General features: G+C 50.1%; 1 protein-coding gene across 2 annotated transcripts in view; it reads left to right on the top strand.

Moving 5' to 3' along the window:
• ASIC2 (acid sensing ion channel subunit 2) overlaps positions 1–16936 on the top strand; it is a 992920-nt gene that overhangs the window by 894951 nt on the left and 81033 nt on the right. For both annotated transcript variants that reach the window (XM_087440196.1, XM_004441883.3), the window contains exon 2: positions 9286–9436. In XM_087440196.1, coding sequence (XP_087296322.1) covers positions 9286–9436 — 151 coding nt within the window. The remainder of the gene's footprint in view (positions 1–9285; positions 9437–16936) is intronic.

Genomic DNA, 16936 nt, shown 5'->3' with positions numbered 1-16936 from the left:
CATAGTTGTCCACCTGAGGGTATTAGGTTCTGGAAGCAGAAGAGAGCTGGAATGATGGGTGGATAGGCTCAGCAGGCAGCCGAAGGCTGGACTGGCACCACTGGCCTTCCTGACAGCATCAGCATGGCCCTGCCAAGAGCAGGAGCCAGTCTAAGGGATCTGTCTCAACCTGCTAAATACCACTGGTGTCACCACCACTGTCCCTAGCAAGAATTCTGCAAGAGTCCCCTGAATCCCCCCATCACTGCCCACCAGGCAGCTTCCTTCTGTGCACTCCCACAGCACTTAGGACCACCCAGCATCAGTCTACAGGGCCACCCTCCCTCCCAGGCTGTTCCTAAAGGGTTGACGTATCCCTGTATCCCCAACGCCTGGGGCAGTGCCTAGAACACAAGGTGTGTTCTACAGATGTTCACCAAGCGCATGAATGGATGAGCCACGCATGTGGTCCCAGACGGAACAACACCTCAGATTCAATTTCCACGGCCAAATAACAACTCTTTCCCTCCCCTGCTCCTGCAGGGCTTACGCATGTTGCAAAACACAAACGTAAATGCTCCCTGCCTGGGCTGACGGATTTTTATTTTCCTATAAAGCACTTTCAGACCTGTTATAACCCTTTTGATCTTTGCAACAATTCTATTGGAAGGTGCTCCTACCAGTATTTCCAAGATGGAGGATCAAGATCCAAAGAGATGAAACGACTTTCTCAAATCAGTGCAGAGCCAGCACTGGAAGCTGCTTGGATCCCAATCCCATACTTGACTTTTCCTTTCACCTAGACACCTCCCGTTAAGTGCCTACTATGTGCCAGGTAGGGGGCCAGGCACTGGGAATCCAGAGATGAAAATGACACAGCCCCTACTGCCCATGGGAGACAGAGTAGAGGACCTCAAACAGAAAGAGCAGACCCATTTGACACTTCCATCAAGCCCAGACTCCCACCAGCCCCCTTCCCCCAACCAGTCAAGCTGCAGTCCAACTGGAAAGGCTTCTGGTTCTCCACATCCGCTTCATAACCTCAAGTGGGGCCCAATTTGGGATTTTCACATGAGTTATCGGGAGGGATTCATACACAGGGACTCTCCAGATGAACAACTGGAGCATCTTCAAGGTGCCCCCTGCCTCCGCGAGCCGTCCGCCAATAGAACATTTGCTCACAAGAAGTTTGAATTGAAGAACACTCAGAGTCACTCGTCGCTCCCCTTCGTGCTGTTCTCCCAGCTGACAGACAGATTTGCTGTCATTTGATGCTCTTTTCTTCTGCCTGGTGCTCACACATCTCTTCCTCCACGGTCTGAAGCTCCCTGGACAGTCGCCCGGCAGAAAAGTCCTGGGCTGAGCTTCAGGCTTGGAGGGAGGAGACAGGAGGGCCTCTTAGTGAAACCAGCACAGGAAGTGTCACGTCCCGGCAGATGGGTGCCGGGGTGTGGAGGGGGGATCACATTACCAAATCATACATTCAAATAATGCTAAGCGTTCCTCTAACAACCCATACATATAAAGGGAAAAGTCAGGCGAACCACTCTGTAGTTGTAGGGCCTTGGAGAAAGCATTTAGCCTTGCAGAGCCTCCGTTTCCTCATCTGCAAACTGGGGAGAATAATACCTACATCAAAGGACTTTGTAAGACTTAAAAGACAGAAAGTGTATAAAGCGATTGGCACAGCGCCCAACTCGTGGTAAATGCTCAATGGTTGTTTATGCTTCTCTTTCCCCCCCAGAAGAGTAGCCTCTAGGAGAATGATATCAATGATGTTCTAAAAGAGAAGGCGGCCTCCTGGTTGGGAAGAGGGGACAAATGGTTACCGAGGGGCCATGTTCCCCTCATCTCTTCGTTCACCTGCCACATGGAGGTGCTTTCACGGGCATTTGTTGAAATTGTCTTTTTAATCTCATTGTGGGGAAAAGCACAGTCATGCAACAGTGCTTGGAACATCACGGGTTCCTGTTGCAGGAACAGATGAACGAACAAGCAGATTTTCTAATGAGACAGTCTTTGCCTTCAAAGAGCTGAGCTTCTAAGGCAGCCTCCTTCCGCATCCATCCCTCTGCTGTATTTAATTTTCAAACACCTTAATCGCAATTCAGAAAACAAAAGGCAGATTCATTTTGTTGACTGGAAGCCTGGTAACCCATTTGACAGACTTTTTCGCTTCCCAATTGCGTGAAAAGTGCTTGAGGAGTTTGAAAGAGAAAAACAAAACAAATGAAACTAAATGGTTGGGCTTCACATGCACGTTATCTTGAAAACAACCTAATGAGAAATTTCAGTAACTCGTTGAGCAGAAAGCTCAATCAACTCGGGGAGGAAAAAAGGCTGAGTTTTAGAGGCATTTTGGAGAAGTACGATTTCATTCCCTTCAAGTGTAATAAGCAAGAAGAGACAAGAAATGCACGGACTAAGAGAAGCCCGAAAGGTCAGGATTAATGAGTGGGTAGGAAGGTTTGCAGCTTTTGCAGGCCCAGCTGTGTGCTGGTAAGTGGATATTTCAACTGTCGTTAAGGGAGCTTATACATAATTTATTTTCTTAAGTAGGTACATGGTGTAGAAATGTTGTTTGCACTATTTATTGGACCAGAAAACGGTGTCTTCATGGGTATCAGCTGTTCCTAACCTTTCCCAGTGAGTGTTCCACTTTGCATTTCCCAGACCCTGTCAAGCAGGCTGCCCCAACAGCACAGGCCAAGTCTGGACGCTGGCACCTGGGTCAGCAGCAGTTGCCAATCTTTCTCTTATTTCCCAAATGCAGTGCCCCAGGAAGGGGATCCTAGCCGTTATCTCCAACCCCTGGCATGTGCAAACAGAAGGCTTTAGAGGAAGAACACAGACCCAAGCCATCCCACCCAGGTCAGATCTCAGCTCTGCCCCTAAACTAGCTGTGTGTCCTGGAGCAAGTCACTTCACCTCTCTGGGCCTGAGACTCTCCATGTGCAAAATGAAACATTTGGGCAAGATTTTTGGTGCCTGCACTTTTCCAGGATTCCTCTGACTCTCAGATGCACCTCCCCCACTACTGGGTGGGAGAGCCCTGGTGTTAGCAGAGCACCAATCTCACCAGTCTGCCGGGAACAGAGCAGGTTAGGAGGGGGCGTGGGTGTGAGCTGTAGCTACAAGGCACAGGGGGGCAAAGAGCACAGGCTTTGGAATTAGGCAAAGGTGGATTTCACCCTGGATTCTCCACTTGCCAGCTCTGTGACCTGGTTCAACCTCTCTGGGCCTCAGTTTCCTTATCTGTAAAATAGGGGTGATAATACCAACCTCACAAGCTGTTGCAAAACTTAGTGATGGCAAATATAAAGTAAATGGCACTGAAGGCACTCCAGGGAGAGCGGCCAGCCAGTCTGTGACTTCAGAGCTACTCTAAGAGCTACTGGAAGGCACTGAGACCCCCTTCCCCCTCCCCACGTCCACATTTCTTTGACTTAGAATGTGCCAACTTCAGATTGGTGGTGTTTGTCCACTGTGCCAATAACTGGTTACAATTCACTTGGAATTCAAATGTAGATTTTCAAAGTGGGTAGTATGCATCGAGCATCTCCTCCTACAGAACTCCATGGGCCCAGTAACCTCATTGGCTGCCCTGGGCTTCCAGCAACTAGCTTCACATTATTAAGGAACAAGCAATCAGTGGCACATGGCTGTTTTAATCCCCTTGAACTACTTCAAGATGAGCTTGGTATTGTGGAGGCATAAGCAGAGAGGACAGGAACCCTCAATCCACCCATTCTTCAATTCATCTCTGACCTACCCCCACTCCCATAACCCAAATAACTTCTCTCTCTTTGGCTGAAAGGAATAAACTAGTAACTTCCCCCTAGTATGGATTCATAACTAGTACAGATGTCTATTATGTAATCTTTCAAACAAATCCATTTTCTTCTCTCATTCAGCCCTACAAGCACATGGCAAGATAATCTTGCCCAATTTGCAGAGGAGGGAATTGGAATTGGGAGTAGCAAATGCCATGTTCAGGGCCGCGGACTTGACAAGTAATGAACGAGCTGCCTTGATCCCATCCTGTCTGCCTCAAAATCCCATGTTCCTTCCTTGTAACTTCTTTGGTGGTGAGATCTCACCATGAGTCCCAGCTCTGCTGCCTGCCTCATCTGCCGCCTCAGTCTCTTCATCTGTAAAACGGGCATGTGATAATAAGATACCTCCCCTTCAGGGCAGTTGGGACCATAATTAGGAAAGAGATAACACCTGTGAAAATGCCAAGTGGCACAGAGTAGAGGCTCAAGAGTTGTTGGTTTCCTTCCCTCCAACTTCATGAGGCCATTGAGAAAGTTAAAGCTTTATGTAGACAGTCTCCAAACTGTCATGCACCATGTAAATGTTAGCAGTGAAGATGATGGTCATGGGACCCATTATCTCAGAATCCCCCCGTCAGTCTTGGAGATCGGGGTTTGAAACGTACACCTTTAATCCTTACAAACCAATCCAGCTAAGTGCAATTCTAGACTCTCAGCAACCCTGCAAACCCAGCCCTGCTATCCGTGATGGGGCTGTCAGCGCTCACCGGGAGAGCAGAGATGCCTGGAAGAATGGCAGGTCTGAGCAAGCAGCAAGCTTGGCTTGACAGTCTGCACTTAAAGAAATTGTATTTTCTGGCTGGGGGCGATAAGGCATAAATTTGAAGCATGTGTTGCACTTACACGTTGTTATGCCCCAAAATGGGGAAGAAGAGCTGCATCTTGTCCCAAGTTTGTTGCAAAACTGCGCTATGTGTAAATAGGTCTCAGGCCTTTGATGTTGAGCAGAGAGGAAAATCATCTTCTCCGAGAAGCCAGACAGGAGCGGCGGGCTGAGCGGCGCGGGCAGGGAGGCCGGCAGAGGCGTGCAGCCAACGTGCACCTTGCTGTCTCTGAGCCCCGTTCTCCTGCCCCCACAAAGGTAAACTGTCTTAGTTCCTGAAAGGATTATTTCCTCTGATAACTTCACGGAGAAGCATTCCAAAATGCTTAGGCACAATTAAGCGAGAAGCTGAGAAGGCCACGGCAGAGAAAGGGAGGGGTGGGGAGCTGGATGAGATGTCAGCATGAGCTCCTGCCAGGCCACCCAGCACGAAAGGGCACCTCCCAGAGGTGGGCAAGGGGGTGGCAGGGAGCAGCGCCTTGGAGCCCATTCGTTCATTCCTTCGTGCGACAAAACAGACACGGTCCCTGCCTTCTGGAAGCTTACAGTCTAGTGGAAGACATGTCCAGCAAATATCACATGAATGACCGTTGAGTTGATACACTTTGATATGCACCATAAAGGAAAAATACAGGGGTGTGAGGTTGTAAAACAAGGGGCCCCAATTTAAATGGAGGCTGGGAGCAGGGGCGGGGATGGTCAAGCCAGACTCTGAGGAAACAGCATTTAGGCCAAGGCCTGATCACAAGTTGGCCAGGCAAAGGGTGATGAGAGAACATTCTAGGAAGAAGGAATGGCATGTGGAAAGGCCCTGCAGGGGGAAGAGCTTGTTGCACGTTCCAGGAACTGAAGAAGCCAGTGTGTTTGAGGCACGTGAGAGAGGAAAGAGAGGGAGACTGGGTCGAACCACGCAGGGCCCGGTGAGGATCTGGGAGTTTATCCTAAATGCACCAGGAAGCTGCAGAAGGGTGCTAGCCCTCTTTATGGTGGTCCTGACTTTATAGAGAGCTTGGCCATCTCTCAGACATGGCTGCAGTCCCCCTCCAGCTCTCTGCCCCACACTCTTGTTGTCACCACTGCTGCCCACGCTCTGACGTGCGTCCATTCACACCTGGCAAGTGTGCACACTTCCCCAGCAACCAGCCCCAGGGGGAGGGGGCAGGAAAGATGGGACTGACACCAAGGGCACCTACAGGAGCTGCCAACTGGGCCTAGGATGAGTACCAGGCCTAGCAAGGGAGCCATTGAGGATGGGGGGCACATCTCTGTCACTCCCACAGCAAAGACCTGTCTGCAGCCTCCTCTATGGGGCGACCTCAGTGGTGCCAGCCCAGGGCCCAGCAGAGAGCAGGTATGCAGTCAATGACCAGCTGAAAGGAGCAATCCCCTAGATCCTCCATCTCCTCTTCTAAGTGGGGAAACTGAGGGAGGCTTATATAAAGGAAGGAACAGGCTGAACTAGGAGTCATTGTCCCAGATGGACTCTTCCTTGCTGTGTATCCTGGGGCAAGTCACTTCCTCTCTCCCAGGTCTCCATCTCCTCACCTGTAAAGTAAGATGGGTGGACGAGATGATCTCTAAGACCCCTTTCAGTTCTCCCATCTTGTCATCACCCTCAGAGGCTCAGAGAGGGTCAATACCTTTATCAAGGCCGCACACCATGTTTGTGACAGGGCTGGGCTGATGCCAGGAGTAGACACCACATTCTAATGCCAGCCCAATACTCTGAAGTTCAAGTACCAAATGGGGGGAAGAAGGGAGAAAAAATTTGCAAAAATCTGGTGCTAAGCTGAAACATACTTTTACTCACAAATCGCTTCATATAGATAGGTAAATTAATATTATAAACAATTTTGGAGACAGAGAGGATATTTCGTGTTTCTACAAAGAAAAGCTCTGTTGGAGCACCCCAGAAGTCACTCCAGATGTGTTCAACCCTTGGCAATAGAGGTGCTCACTGTAACATGCTCTTGTCTGTTCATTACAGTGGCTCCCGTGAGCATCTCTGTGGGGGACAAGTTCGTTAGCCAAGTTCAGTTGCTATATACAGGAGTGATGATAAAGCTCGGTTTTTTGAAAAATCACTTTCCAGTTGCCCTTCCCCATGAAGCTGAGAAAGTAGGGCTTGGCTGCCCTGAAATAGTGCAGCTGGCTAGGGACTCAGAGCCATTCTGGACAGTGGAGAAAAATGGGGAATCTAGTGTTTTATTGGCCCTTCCTCAGGTCATGATGGTGGGTAGTAGGGCTTGTACTTCTTTGCAAGCCCCGGAATCCTTGCACATGGTAGGAGCACATGCATATGAATATCGATTGGCTGATGGGAAAAGCAAGGCAAAGGGCAACAGTATATGGCTCGGACACGTCTCAATGACAAAGACCCATGACAGCCCACCCAGAAAGAGCATGTGTGTTAGAATCAGGAAGACACAGATTTGAATCCCAGCTTCTCTACTTCAGAGATGTGTGACCCTAGGCAAGTCACTTAACCTCTCTGGGACTTGGTTTTCTCTTCTGCACAATGGGAGCAGCAATACCCGTGGTCATGGATGCAAAGGTTAAATGAGACCATATAGGTAAGCATCTAGCACAGTGCCTGGCCCATGGTGGAGGCCCCTCTCCCTTCCTTCCATCCACCCATCAAGATCTGCATGAGAAGGCAGCCTCCAGCCCTCAGCCCGCTATCTCCCTGCCCCTGCACTGAACAATGGGAAGCCAAAGAGCCTTCTGCAGCCTCCATGCTGTAGGAGGGGACAGTGCAGTGGAGTGTGGTCAGGGAGGTGACCTGGACCCGAATCTCAGGGGCTGCAGAAATCCTATACAGTCGGCCTGGCTCTCTTCCAGCCAATTTTGCCAGATATAATTTGGCTTCAGCTCGAGGTTCCAAAGCAGTTATGTAATCATAATAACCCATAGCATTTGCAGAAAGCTTTAATAGTTTTCAAAGCACTTTTGCACTTATTACCTCAGTTGATCCTCTCAATAACCTTGAGAGGTAGGGAAGGCAAGGACTAGAACCCCCATTCTATAGATGGGGAAGTTGAGGCTTGGAAGGTTTATTCGGTTCACCCAAAGTCACACAACTAGTAAGTGGCAACATCAGACTTGGACAGAGATCTCCGTATTCCTTGCCCTGGGCTCTTCCCACACATCACACTCCATCCTTGTAATTATGCTTTCATCTAGCAAAAGTGGACTGAGTGCCTACTGTGTGCCAGGCAATGTAGTAAGTGCTGGGATTCAGAAATGAAAGGCAGAGTCAAGTTCAGGAGAGATGCAGGACCAGCTATTCAGTGCCACGTGATGGCTGCCATGGTGAAGGAGCAAGGGGAACAGTGAGGAGAGGTGTAACCCAACTTGGTCCAGGGGCTCAGGAAGGCTTCCTGTAGGAAGAGTTGCATCAATCCAGTCTTGGAGAACAGCTAGAGGTTGCCCAGGCAGAGAGCTAGAGGTTGTCCAGGCAGAAAGAGGAATGAGACGAGTTACAGGCAGCAGAAGCAGCAGATAGAAAGCCATAAGTGTGGGAACCAGCAGGGTACATCCGGGGTGCTGCAAGTTGTTTGATCTGGCTCCACCCACCCAACCACTGAGTCATTCAGTCATTCATTCATTCACTTGATATATATTTCTGGAACACCACCACGTGCCAGGTGCTGTGCTGGCCACTAGGGATAGGTACGTCAGTGAGCAAGCAGATGTAGTCCCTGAACCTGTGGAGCTTACCTTCTAGCGGATTCCTGTGGACTCAGATGGGAAGCAGTAGCATGGATTAGGTGGTGGGCATCCCAGAAGGCTGGGTGTGAAGGGCCTGGGTATTGGCCTAAGGGGGATGAGGGGCACTGATGGATTTTAAGCACAGGATTAAGAAGATCGGCTTGGCATTTCAGAAAGAGTGAGCTAAGTTATCTTAGAGGACAGGCTGGAGAAGGTTGTCTGGAACCCAGGAGCCCAGCTAGGAAACTGCAGCAGCCAGGCTTGAAAGGACCAGGTCCTAAGTTGCGGCAGAAGACAAAAGGCGCAATGCAAGGCAGATGCGGAGACAGTGCTGACAGGCCTTGCTGGGTAACTGGACGTGGTGGGGAGGAAGAGGAAGAGTGGACAGCCACTCGGAGGGTCTGGCCTGAGCCCCTTGGCAAGTGGCAATGCTATTCCCTAGGACAGGGGTGCGGGAGAACCATCTGGTGAGGCAGGGAGCCTGAGGAAGACTTGTCCCACTGGGACATGCTGAGTGTCGGGGGTCTGTGGGTCCCCCTGAGGTCATGCTCATCAGGCAGTGGGATCCGTGCATCTGGAGCGCAGGAGAGAGCTTGGGGCTGGAGGTGCAGATTGGAGGGTGAAGGGCTTACAGGCGATCATTGACACTTGGAAGTGGACAGGACTGCTCAGGGGGAGTGTACAGAGGGAGAAGAGACCAGATCCCATTGCAACTAACCTCATAGCATGTCCAGATTTTTGCTTTGATGCCAGAATCCCACTTGGCAAAAGTCATGCCAGTAGCCAAGGCAAGGAATCTTTGGTCTCCAAGAGCGGTTGATTGTGATGGGCTATGGGGACTCTGACCTGCTGTGAGATTTCTGGGGTCTTGCCAATCTCTGGAGCCCAGCCTGAAGTCACACGTATGCTTCTCTCCCTCTCTCTTCTCTCCTTCAGGTGTTTACAAAATATGGGAAGTGTTACATGTTTAACTCAGGCGAGGATGGCAAACCTCTGCTCACCACGGTCAAGGGGGGGACAGGCAACGGGCTGGAGATCATGCTGGACATTCAGCAGGATGAGTACCTGCCCATCTGGGGAGAGACAGGTGAGCCGGGCACAGGGACAGGGCGGCGGGCGATGGTGGACGGGTGCAAGACTCTGAAAGGCTGGTTTGCCTCCAGTGGGGTGTCTGGGCCCACCCTATGAAGGATTGCTCTCCCTCAAAGGGTTGGTGATGCCGGCAAATGATAAGCTTATCCCTGGCATGGACTGCGATGCTCTGGGTTTCCTTGGATTGCACTGGGTGGGAGAGGGTAGGTGATGGGAATACTGGAGAGTGAAGGCAGGTAGGCTGAGGGAGGAGTTGGGGAGGAGGCATGGAGGGAGGTTTGAATTAACAGGTATGTCTGGGCAGGTGGGTGGCTTGATTTCAAGATATGAGGAGGGAATGGACCAACCCCTTCCTCTCCCAGCCATCGGGAGTATCCCAACACAGCTCCAAGGCCCAGTGGAAGGAAGAGTAGGCTCCTCCCACTGGGGGAAGGTGGAGGGGCTGTGAGGTATGGCAAAGCCAAAGGGCACGGACTCAGGGACCTGGCACCATGCTTCTGTGAGCCCCAGGGGGCCCATGCATATAGGCCCCAAAGCTGATCTCATGCATTCATTTACTAATTTATTTATTTAGCAAACAATTCATTAGCCACGTATACTGTCTCAGGCTTTGTACCAAAGTGAGGACATTAAGGTGAAAAAGATTGAGTCCTTGATCACAGCCTAGAGGAGGAGACACACGATTACAGTCCAGTGTGACACGAGTGTGCCTGGTGCTGTGCAGGGAGGATGGCCTCCGCCTGGGGGGAAGGAGGGTTCAGGGCAAGCGTCATAGTGCATAGGATATTTGAGCAGGTTCTTGAGATTATCCTGGATTATGCAGTTGGGTCCTCATAAGAGGGGTGCGGGAAGGGCAGACAGAGGAGAAGGCAATGTGAAGACGGAAGCAGAGGTTGGAGTGATGTGGCCAATAAGCCTAGGGATGCTGGCAGCCTCTAGAATTTCACCAGGCTGAAAAAGTAAAGAGGTGCCCAAGAGTGGGACCATGGGTGCAAAGGAGACCCAAAGTAAGATTAATGCTATTCAGGGCATAACGGGGAGGAGTTGGGAGGGAGGTCAAGAGATGGGCCTGCGAAGGCGCCACAGAGTAGGGTGTAGGGGAAATAAGATTCTGGCAGGAGGGAGGCCCTGGGTCCTCGGGTTGGAGCTGATGAGGAGGTGGAGGCCAAACAGCCCAGCCTCCACTTCTTGCAGCCCTCACCCCGTGATTCCTGCAGCCGATCCCCCCGATTCTGAGGTCTGGCCCTCACCATGTCCAGGCCTTTCAGGATTCTGAGGGCAGTGAGGGCTTCCACCGCAGAGTTGACTGACTGCCAACCCTGAGCTCTCCCCATCCCACCACGCTCTCCCTTCCTCCCAGCGTCTCTCGCTCGAGCACCCTGCTGTGGAGAGGTGAGCATGGCCACTCATTTCACGTTATGGTTAGTCCTCCAGCTCCTGCAATGGAAAAATAAAATGGCCACCACACACGTTCTTCCAGTAATGCCTTCCGGCAGCTCACCTCAGGCTCCAGACCCTCCAGACCTCATCTGCCACTTGCCGAGGACACACGTAGTTGATCCCACCCAGTTTTCTAAATTCAGTACCCCTCCCCTCAAGCCCCAGATGCACATGGATGAAGGTTTGTGTTAGTGCCGAGCTCTGACATCCCTGAGAGCCGGCCGACAGAGCCTGGCTTTCCAGAACATTCCTGAGGCCAGCCTGTGTCCTGTGCCATGAGGCCTGTAGACAACTCTGGGTCCTCGGAGCTGGGTGTTGGTCCCCAAAGAGAAGCTCTGCCTTATGGACACCAGAACATATTTGCTTATTAAACCACAGTGGAAAATGAGAAAAATAAGGAAATAAAAATAAGTCCTGGAGACCCCACACTCACGGCCTGCCAGAAGTTAGTTATGTCTTTCCATGGTTGTGTTGGATTTCCCACCCTGTTACCTTGATTCAGGAGTGAAAGCACATGTATAGACACACACACACACACACACACACTCTGACATTCACACTCACAACGTCAGGCACCCCCATCACAGACATCTTCACACAGCACAGCTCCCTGTGGGGTCTGGCCTTGGGTCTGAGCACTGGCTGCTGATAGAATGGGCTCCAACCACAGATCCCACCCCAGGGAGTTCTTCCTCCTGAAGGCATGATGGTCAGAGCAGGAAAGAATCTCTGAGATCATCTATTCCTGCCTGAGGAGGGAGAACTGAGGCCTGGCAGGAAGCAATGATGTACTGGTAGTCACGCAGTGAATTCATGGCCAAGGCAGGACTCTACTGACCCAAGCTTCTTGACCGCCAATCAGCCCTAGTGGAGCATGAGCTGTACCAAGTCAGGACAAATCCATAATCGTGATTAAGGACCTGCTGTGCCTAACACCACGCAGGGCATTGTCAGGGATGCCAAAGACGCGAGACGAAGACTCTGCTTTATCGTCTCACTAGGACACGGAATCCACAAGAGAACTCCAGCCTCCCTCCTGCAGCTTGAGCTGTCCTAGGGGATAGACCAGCACTGTTCACCTAAACAGTTTCCTCTGAGGTTGGGGAGTTGGGGAAGCAGGCTGTGTGAAGAAGGAGGGGGTTAAAGCAGGGGCGGGGGCCAGAAGAAACCGGTTAGAGAAGAAACTCGTCTGTGCCGTCCAATTGAACTTTCTGCAGCAATGGAAATGTTCTCTATCTGCATTGTCGAATACGGTAGCCACAAGTGAGCATTGGAAATGTGGCCACTTGAGAATGAGGAACTGCATTTTTAATATCATTTCATTTTTATTAATTTAAATTGCGACAGGGGGCTAGTGGCTACCATATTGGAGAGCACAGCTTCAGACTGCTCTGGGTGGCTTTTTGGATTTCTGCCTTTGCAGCCTCCTCCCACATCCTCTGGAGCCTTCTCCTCACCACAGCCTTCAGTGGTAGAGAGGGCTCTTTATCCCCACTTGCCAGGGAAGGTGACTTCACCCAGGCCACCCAACCAGGCCTCCTGAATCCTTACATCCCGGCTTCCTCCATTGTACCTTTCTTCAGGCTGAGAAGTCACTGAGCAATGAGCACCTCTTGGAGACTCAGATCACCCCAAAGCTGCTGTTTCCTGGGCTGGTGGGGAGTGAGCCTCATGTGGGTGGGAGTGAGGTCTACACACCTGCTGAAGGATGAGAGGTGGGCTCTGGCAGGTGAGGGATGCTTGTCCATGAGGCCCCCTGAGGAGGCATGGCCACATCTTGCTGCTTGGTCACTGCTCCCAGGGACTGTAGGTGTAGCAAGGCCTAGCCCTGCCATGGTCCTCAGGAGGGAGGCAGCCTTCCGGACCTGCCAAGCCACATGGCCCCACAGACACCATCCTTCCTCCTTGGCATTCCCGTCTCTTCCCAATCCCCAGAGAAAGGAGCCCAAGTCCTTATAGGAGATATTTGGGTGATGATAGAGAAAAAAGGAATTGAAATATGGCTGTTGAGGGTGTCGCCACAGACAGCTTGATGACAGAGACAGGGCAGCAAGACAGGAAAGTGGCATTATAGAGTCAGACCCAAGATCAAATCCCCAGCTCTTCCTTTACTAGCTGTGTGACGGGAGACTCACTTTCCTCACCTGTAGAGACCAATAAAACCTGTTGACTTGACAGGATGGCTGGAGGGATCAAAAGAGAGCTCTCTGCGAACTGTAAACAGTGAAGGATGATAATGACAACCAGTAGATCGGGGGATAGTCAAACTGTCCCAGAGGCAGAGAATATTCCAGATATCCCGTACCTGTCACAAGGGTCCTGTAGCACCTCACCATCTGGAAGTCTCATTCTGCTCAAAGCAGAGTCTCTGATGCATTCTTGCCTTGCCTCATGGACAGCTTCATCTCTCAGAAATTTAAGGAAGCAGAGGGAGCCACTCCTCTGGGTGTAATTCTGACTGACAGGAAGGACCTTGGGCGCCAATGAGTGACTTAGGAAAAGGCACCCCCTTTGGGAAGACTCAGCCCTATGGGCTCTTGCTTAGCGAGAAGAGGATGACGATGAAAATTATCAAAAGTGTCTTTTCCTCTGGGCTGACAATGCCCCACACCAAGATGCCCCCTTGGTCACACATCCTTGCACAGGGCACCCTGGAAGTAGGCCATTTTATAGAAGGCAAGCTCGGTCACACATGGACCTGGACGCTATCCCCCAAAATGGGCCCTATGGAATGTCAGGAGTTTGCGATATTACATGTTACAGGAATAGAAAGCATCTGGTTAGACAAAGTCGAACGCTTTATTCACTGTAGGAATTCTTTAATATGCTGCCTCAAGAATCTCCAAGATAGGAATATCGCATGCAGTATTATTTCGCAAATGCCTTTGACCATGGAAACCTGCTTTCTCATGGAGGAGCTCACAAAACAGAAAAAGGACAGACAAGCTGTCCTAGACTATACAAGTGCAGATTTCATGGCCAACGTTTTCTAAAGGAAATTAAATTGAAGGCAGGTGGGAGGTTGTTAAAAATGAAACTCAGTGTAGATGCCTCTGAGTAACTTCAAAGATAAAAGAAATAGGCAGAGGGTTATCTAGGTTGCCCATAAAAGAAACTGGATTCAAACAAGCTTGGGTGTAAAAGGAATTGTATTGCCCCTAGAATCCGAGGCAAGCTTCAACAACCAAACAGTGGGAGGGCAAGGATGCAGCGTCAGAAACAACTGGAACCAAGGGCTCCTGCCCCTGGATCTCTCGCCCCTTCTCGCCTCTCCTCTCTCTGAATTGCTTTCATTCTCTCTCACTAGAGACAGGCTTTTTCCACATATGGATATTTTTTCACACATGGCTCCCAATAGATTTGTATTTCACACGTCCTACTGCCAGCAAGAGACTGTTCTGACTCTCGCACTGATCTCTTATTCAAAAAAAAAAAAAAAATAGAGAAGGTAATCATTGGCCCAGCTCAGTCAGGTTCCCGCGCCTGGACCCATCAGTGACCAGGGGAGTGAGTTCATGGGGGGACTTGAGAGCCCTGAAGAAGCTGGCTGGATGGTGGCTGGGGAAGGAGTTCCCAAGAGGTAGTCCCATGAATGGCAGTGCTGGGGGAGGTAGGGCTGGGGGTGAGGGTTGGGGTGGGTTACCTATGAGGAAACCAGAGTCGGTGTACAGAGAGCTCTCTAATGAGCTCAGATTCCAAATGGACAGGTCAAAAGTTGGAAAGACTGTAAATAGGGCTCTCCCTTTCTCATCTGCCTGTATCCCTCATTCACCCTGATGCAGAATATACTTTTTACCAAATATAATCTGCCTTGATTTCCCCAAATCCTAGTTTTATAGAAAAATGAATTCAATGTTATATTTTTGAGCAAAGGAATTATTCTGAGAGCCTATGCCATAATAGAGGTAAATATCTGCCCCCTTATTATCCCTCCAGCCTCATCACCTCCTACCACCCCATCATTCGCTTGGCTCCAGCCACGCTCGTGTGGCTGGTTCACTGGCTTCGCTGTGGCTTCTTGAACACTCCAGGAACAATCTTACTTCAGGGCGTCTGCATTCTCCATTCCTTCTGCCCAGACTTCTCTTTGCTCAGATATCCCCGTGGCTAATTGCCTCACCTCTGTCAAGTCTCTGCTTAGACATCACCTTCTCGGTGAGGCCTACCCTGACTACCCTGTTTCAAATTGCACCCCACCCCACTCCTCACTCCTCCTTATCTGCTCTGCTTGTCTTTTTTTCCATGACATGTGTCACCTCCAAGTATACCATATCATTTATTTGTTTTTTGTTGTCTATCCCCTTCAACTGACACATGCGCACCAAGAGGTGAGGGGTCTTGGATTGTCTGGCTCACTGATGTATCCCAGGGCAATAAATATTTGTTGAGAGAGAAAAAAAATTGCTGTAATTGTACACACTGATGGGGCCAGGATGAGGGAAAAACTAATATTAATGAGTAGCTACTAAGTGCCACACACATTCTATCCCGCGAGTCCCCCAGTTTCCCTGCTACCAAAGTGTTATAATCCCCACTGAAAGACAAAGAAACTGGGGCCCAGAGAGGCTGAGTAAGCTTCCCCAGGATGCACACCTCATCAAGTGGTTGAACCAAGCTGAAAACCCACTTAGGACCCCAAAAGTGATGCTCCTTCCACTACGTTCCTTTAATGTTCAGAATGTGATTGTAAAAGCACTGCTGTGAAAATAGCTCAGGAAAAAAAGGCTCGAGTGACATCTCTGGAGAGAGAATGGCATATAATGATAGGTCTGTTGTAGTTCTTTTCTATTTTTCCTCTCTTCTTTTTTCAATAACAGAATTCTTGTATTGAACAAAAGCTTTAGCACAGCCCCAATATATATAAAACAGAGAAAGGTAGAGCTGCTCTGGTTCAACTGGAGATGGGAACCCCAGTTTGCTTTCTCCTTGCTCCCTATGGCTGATCGTGGGACATTCCCTGAGGAACCCTAGGGCTCCAAGGAACCCAGTTTGAAAACTATTGGATGGGAGGCTGATGCTATTGGGATGCAAACAGTGTTGGGTGGTTCTGTGGCTGTGTATATGCCAGAGACCAGCTCTAAGCATCTCTCCCCCTTCTCCTGGGATGGTGACAGGAGCTCAGGATGTGTCTGCAGAGCTCCAGAGCCCTGGGGAAGTTGACAGTCTAGATTTCTCATTGAACACGGTGGGTGGAACATAAGTGTTTATGGAGGCTCCATCCTCAAACCCCACTTAAATGGCAATCAAGGATTTTTTTTTTTTTTTTAAGTATAAACCCATAAGGATAAAGAGGATGGAAGAGTTGACAACACAAGATGTCAGTAAATTTTTGGAAGGTGGAAAGCAGATAGTATCTGACTTGGCAGGGCTGAAGTCTGAAAGATGAGTGTCTGCACTGGGAAGCCAACTAAAGCCAAACAGTTCTCAGCATAGCAACCCCAGAAAGGATCGGGGATTGGAGGCATCAGCTACTGCTGAAGATGGGGATGAGAGGTGGAGCTAAAACCAGGAGGATTAGTTAAAAGTCTGAAAAAGGAGCCGTTGAGTCCCCCGGATATCCTCCACAGCCCAAGCAGCCACACAAATCTCTCTCAGCACTCCGTAGAAGCTACAACTGAAACAGACAGGCTCTGGGCTCGGGGAACCAGGCAAAGCTGAGGGTGTGGGCAAGGGCTGTGCAGAAAACAGGGAGATGAGGGGAAATTCTGCTTACTGAGTGGCGAGCCCCCCAGCCAGGCAAATCTACCCTACCCACCCTCAAACAGAAGTCCGGGAATCCCTTCCTAGAGACACAGACAAGTGCAAGAGAAAAGAAACGCAGAGAATGACAGTCAGGAGTTCCCAAACGAAATGGCCTAGTTAGATCACCCCAGAGTGAAGTCCCACACACAAGGAATGACTGGCAGCCTTTAAGTGCCTCTTAACTGTGCGTGGACAGCCAAAAAGCCAGGCATTTGAGGGAAACCGCTAATGGGAAAGGAACCAAAACCATCCAAACAGAAAAGAAACTTTGAGGAAATAGAGATAACGATTAGTGGCACAAGCTCTAGAGCCT

This window comes from Ceratotherium simum, chromosome 16, assembly GCF_057802395.1.
Source record: "Ceratotherium simum simum isolate JZ-2026a chromosome 16, ASM5780239v1, whole genome shotgun sequence".
NCBI classification, from domain to species: domain Eukaryota; kingdom Metazoa; phylum Chordata; class Mammalia; order Perissodactyla; family Rhinocerotidae; genus Ceratotherium; species Ceratotherium simum.
This window is presented reverse-complemented; position numbering and strand designations above follow the sequence as displayed.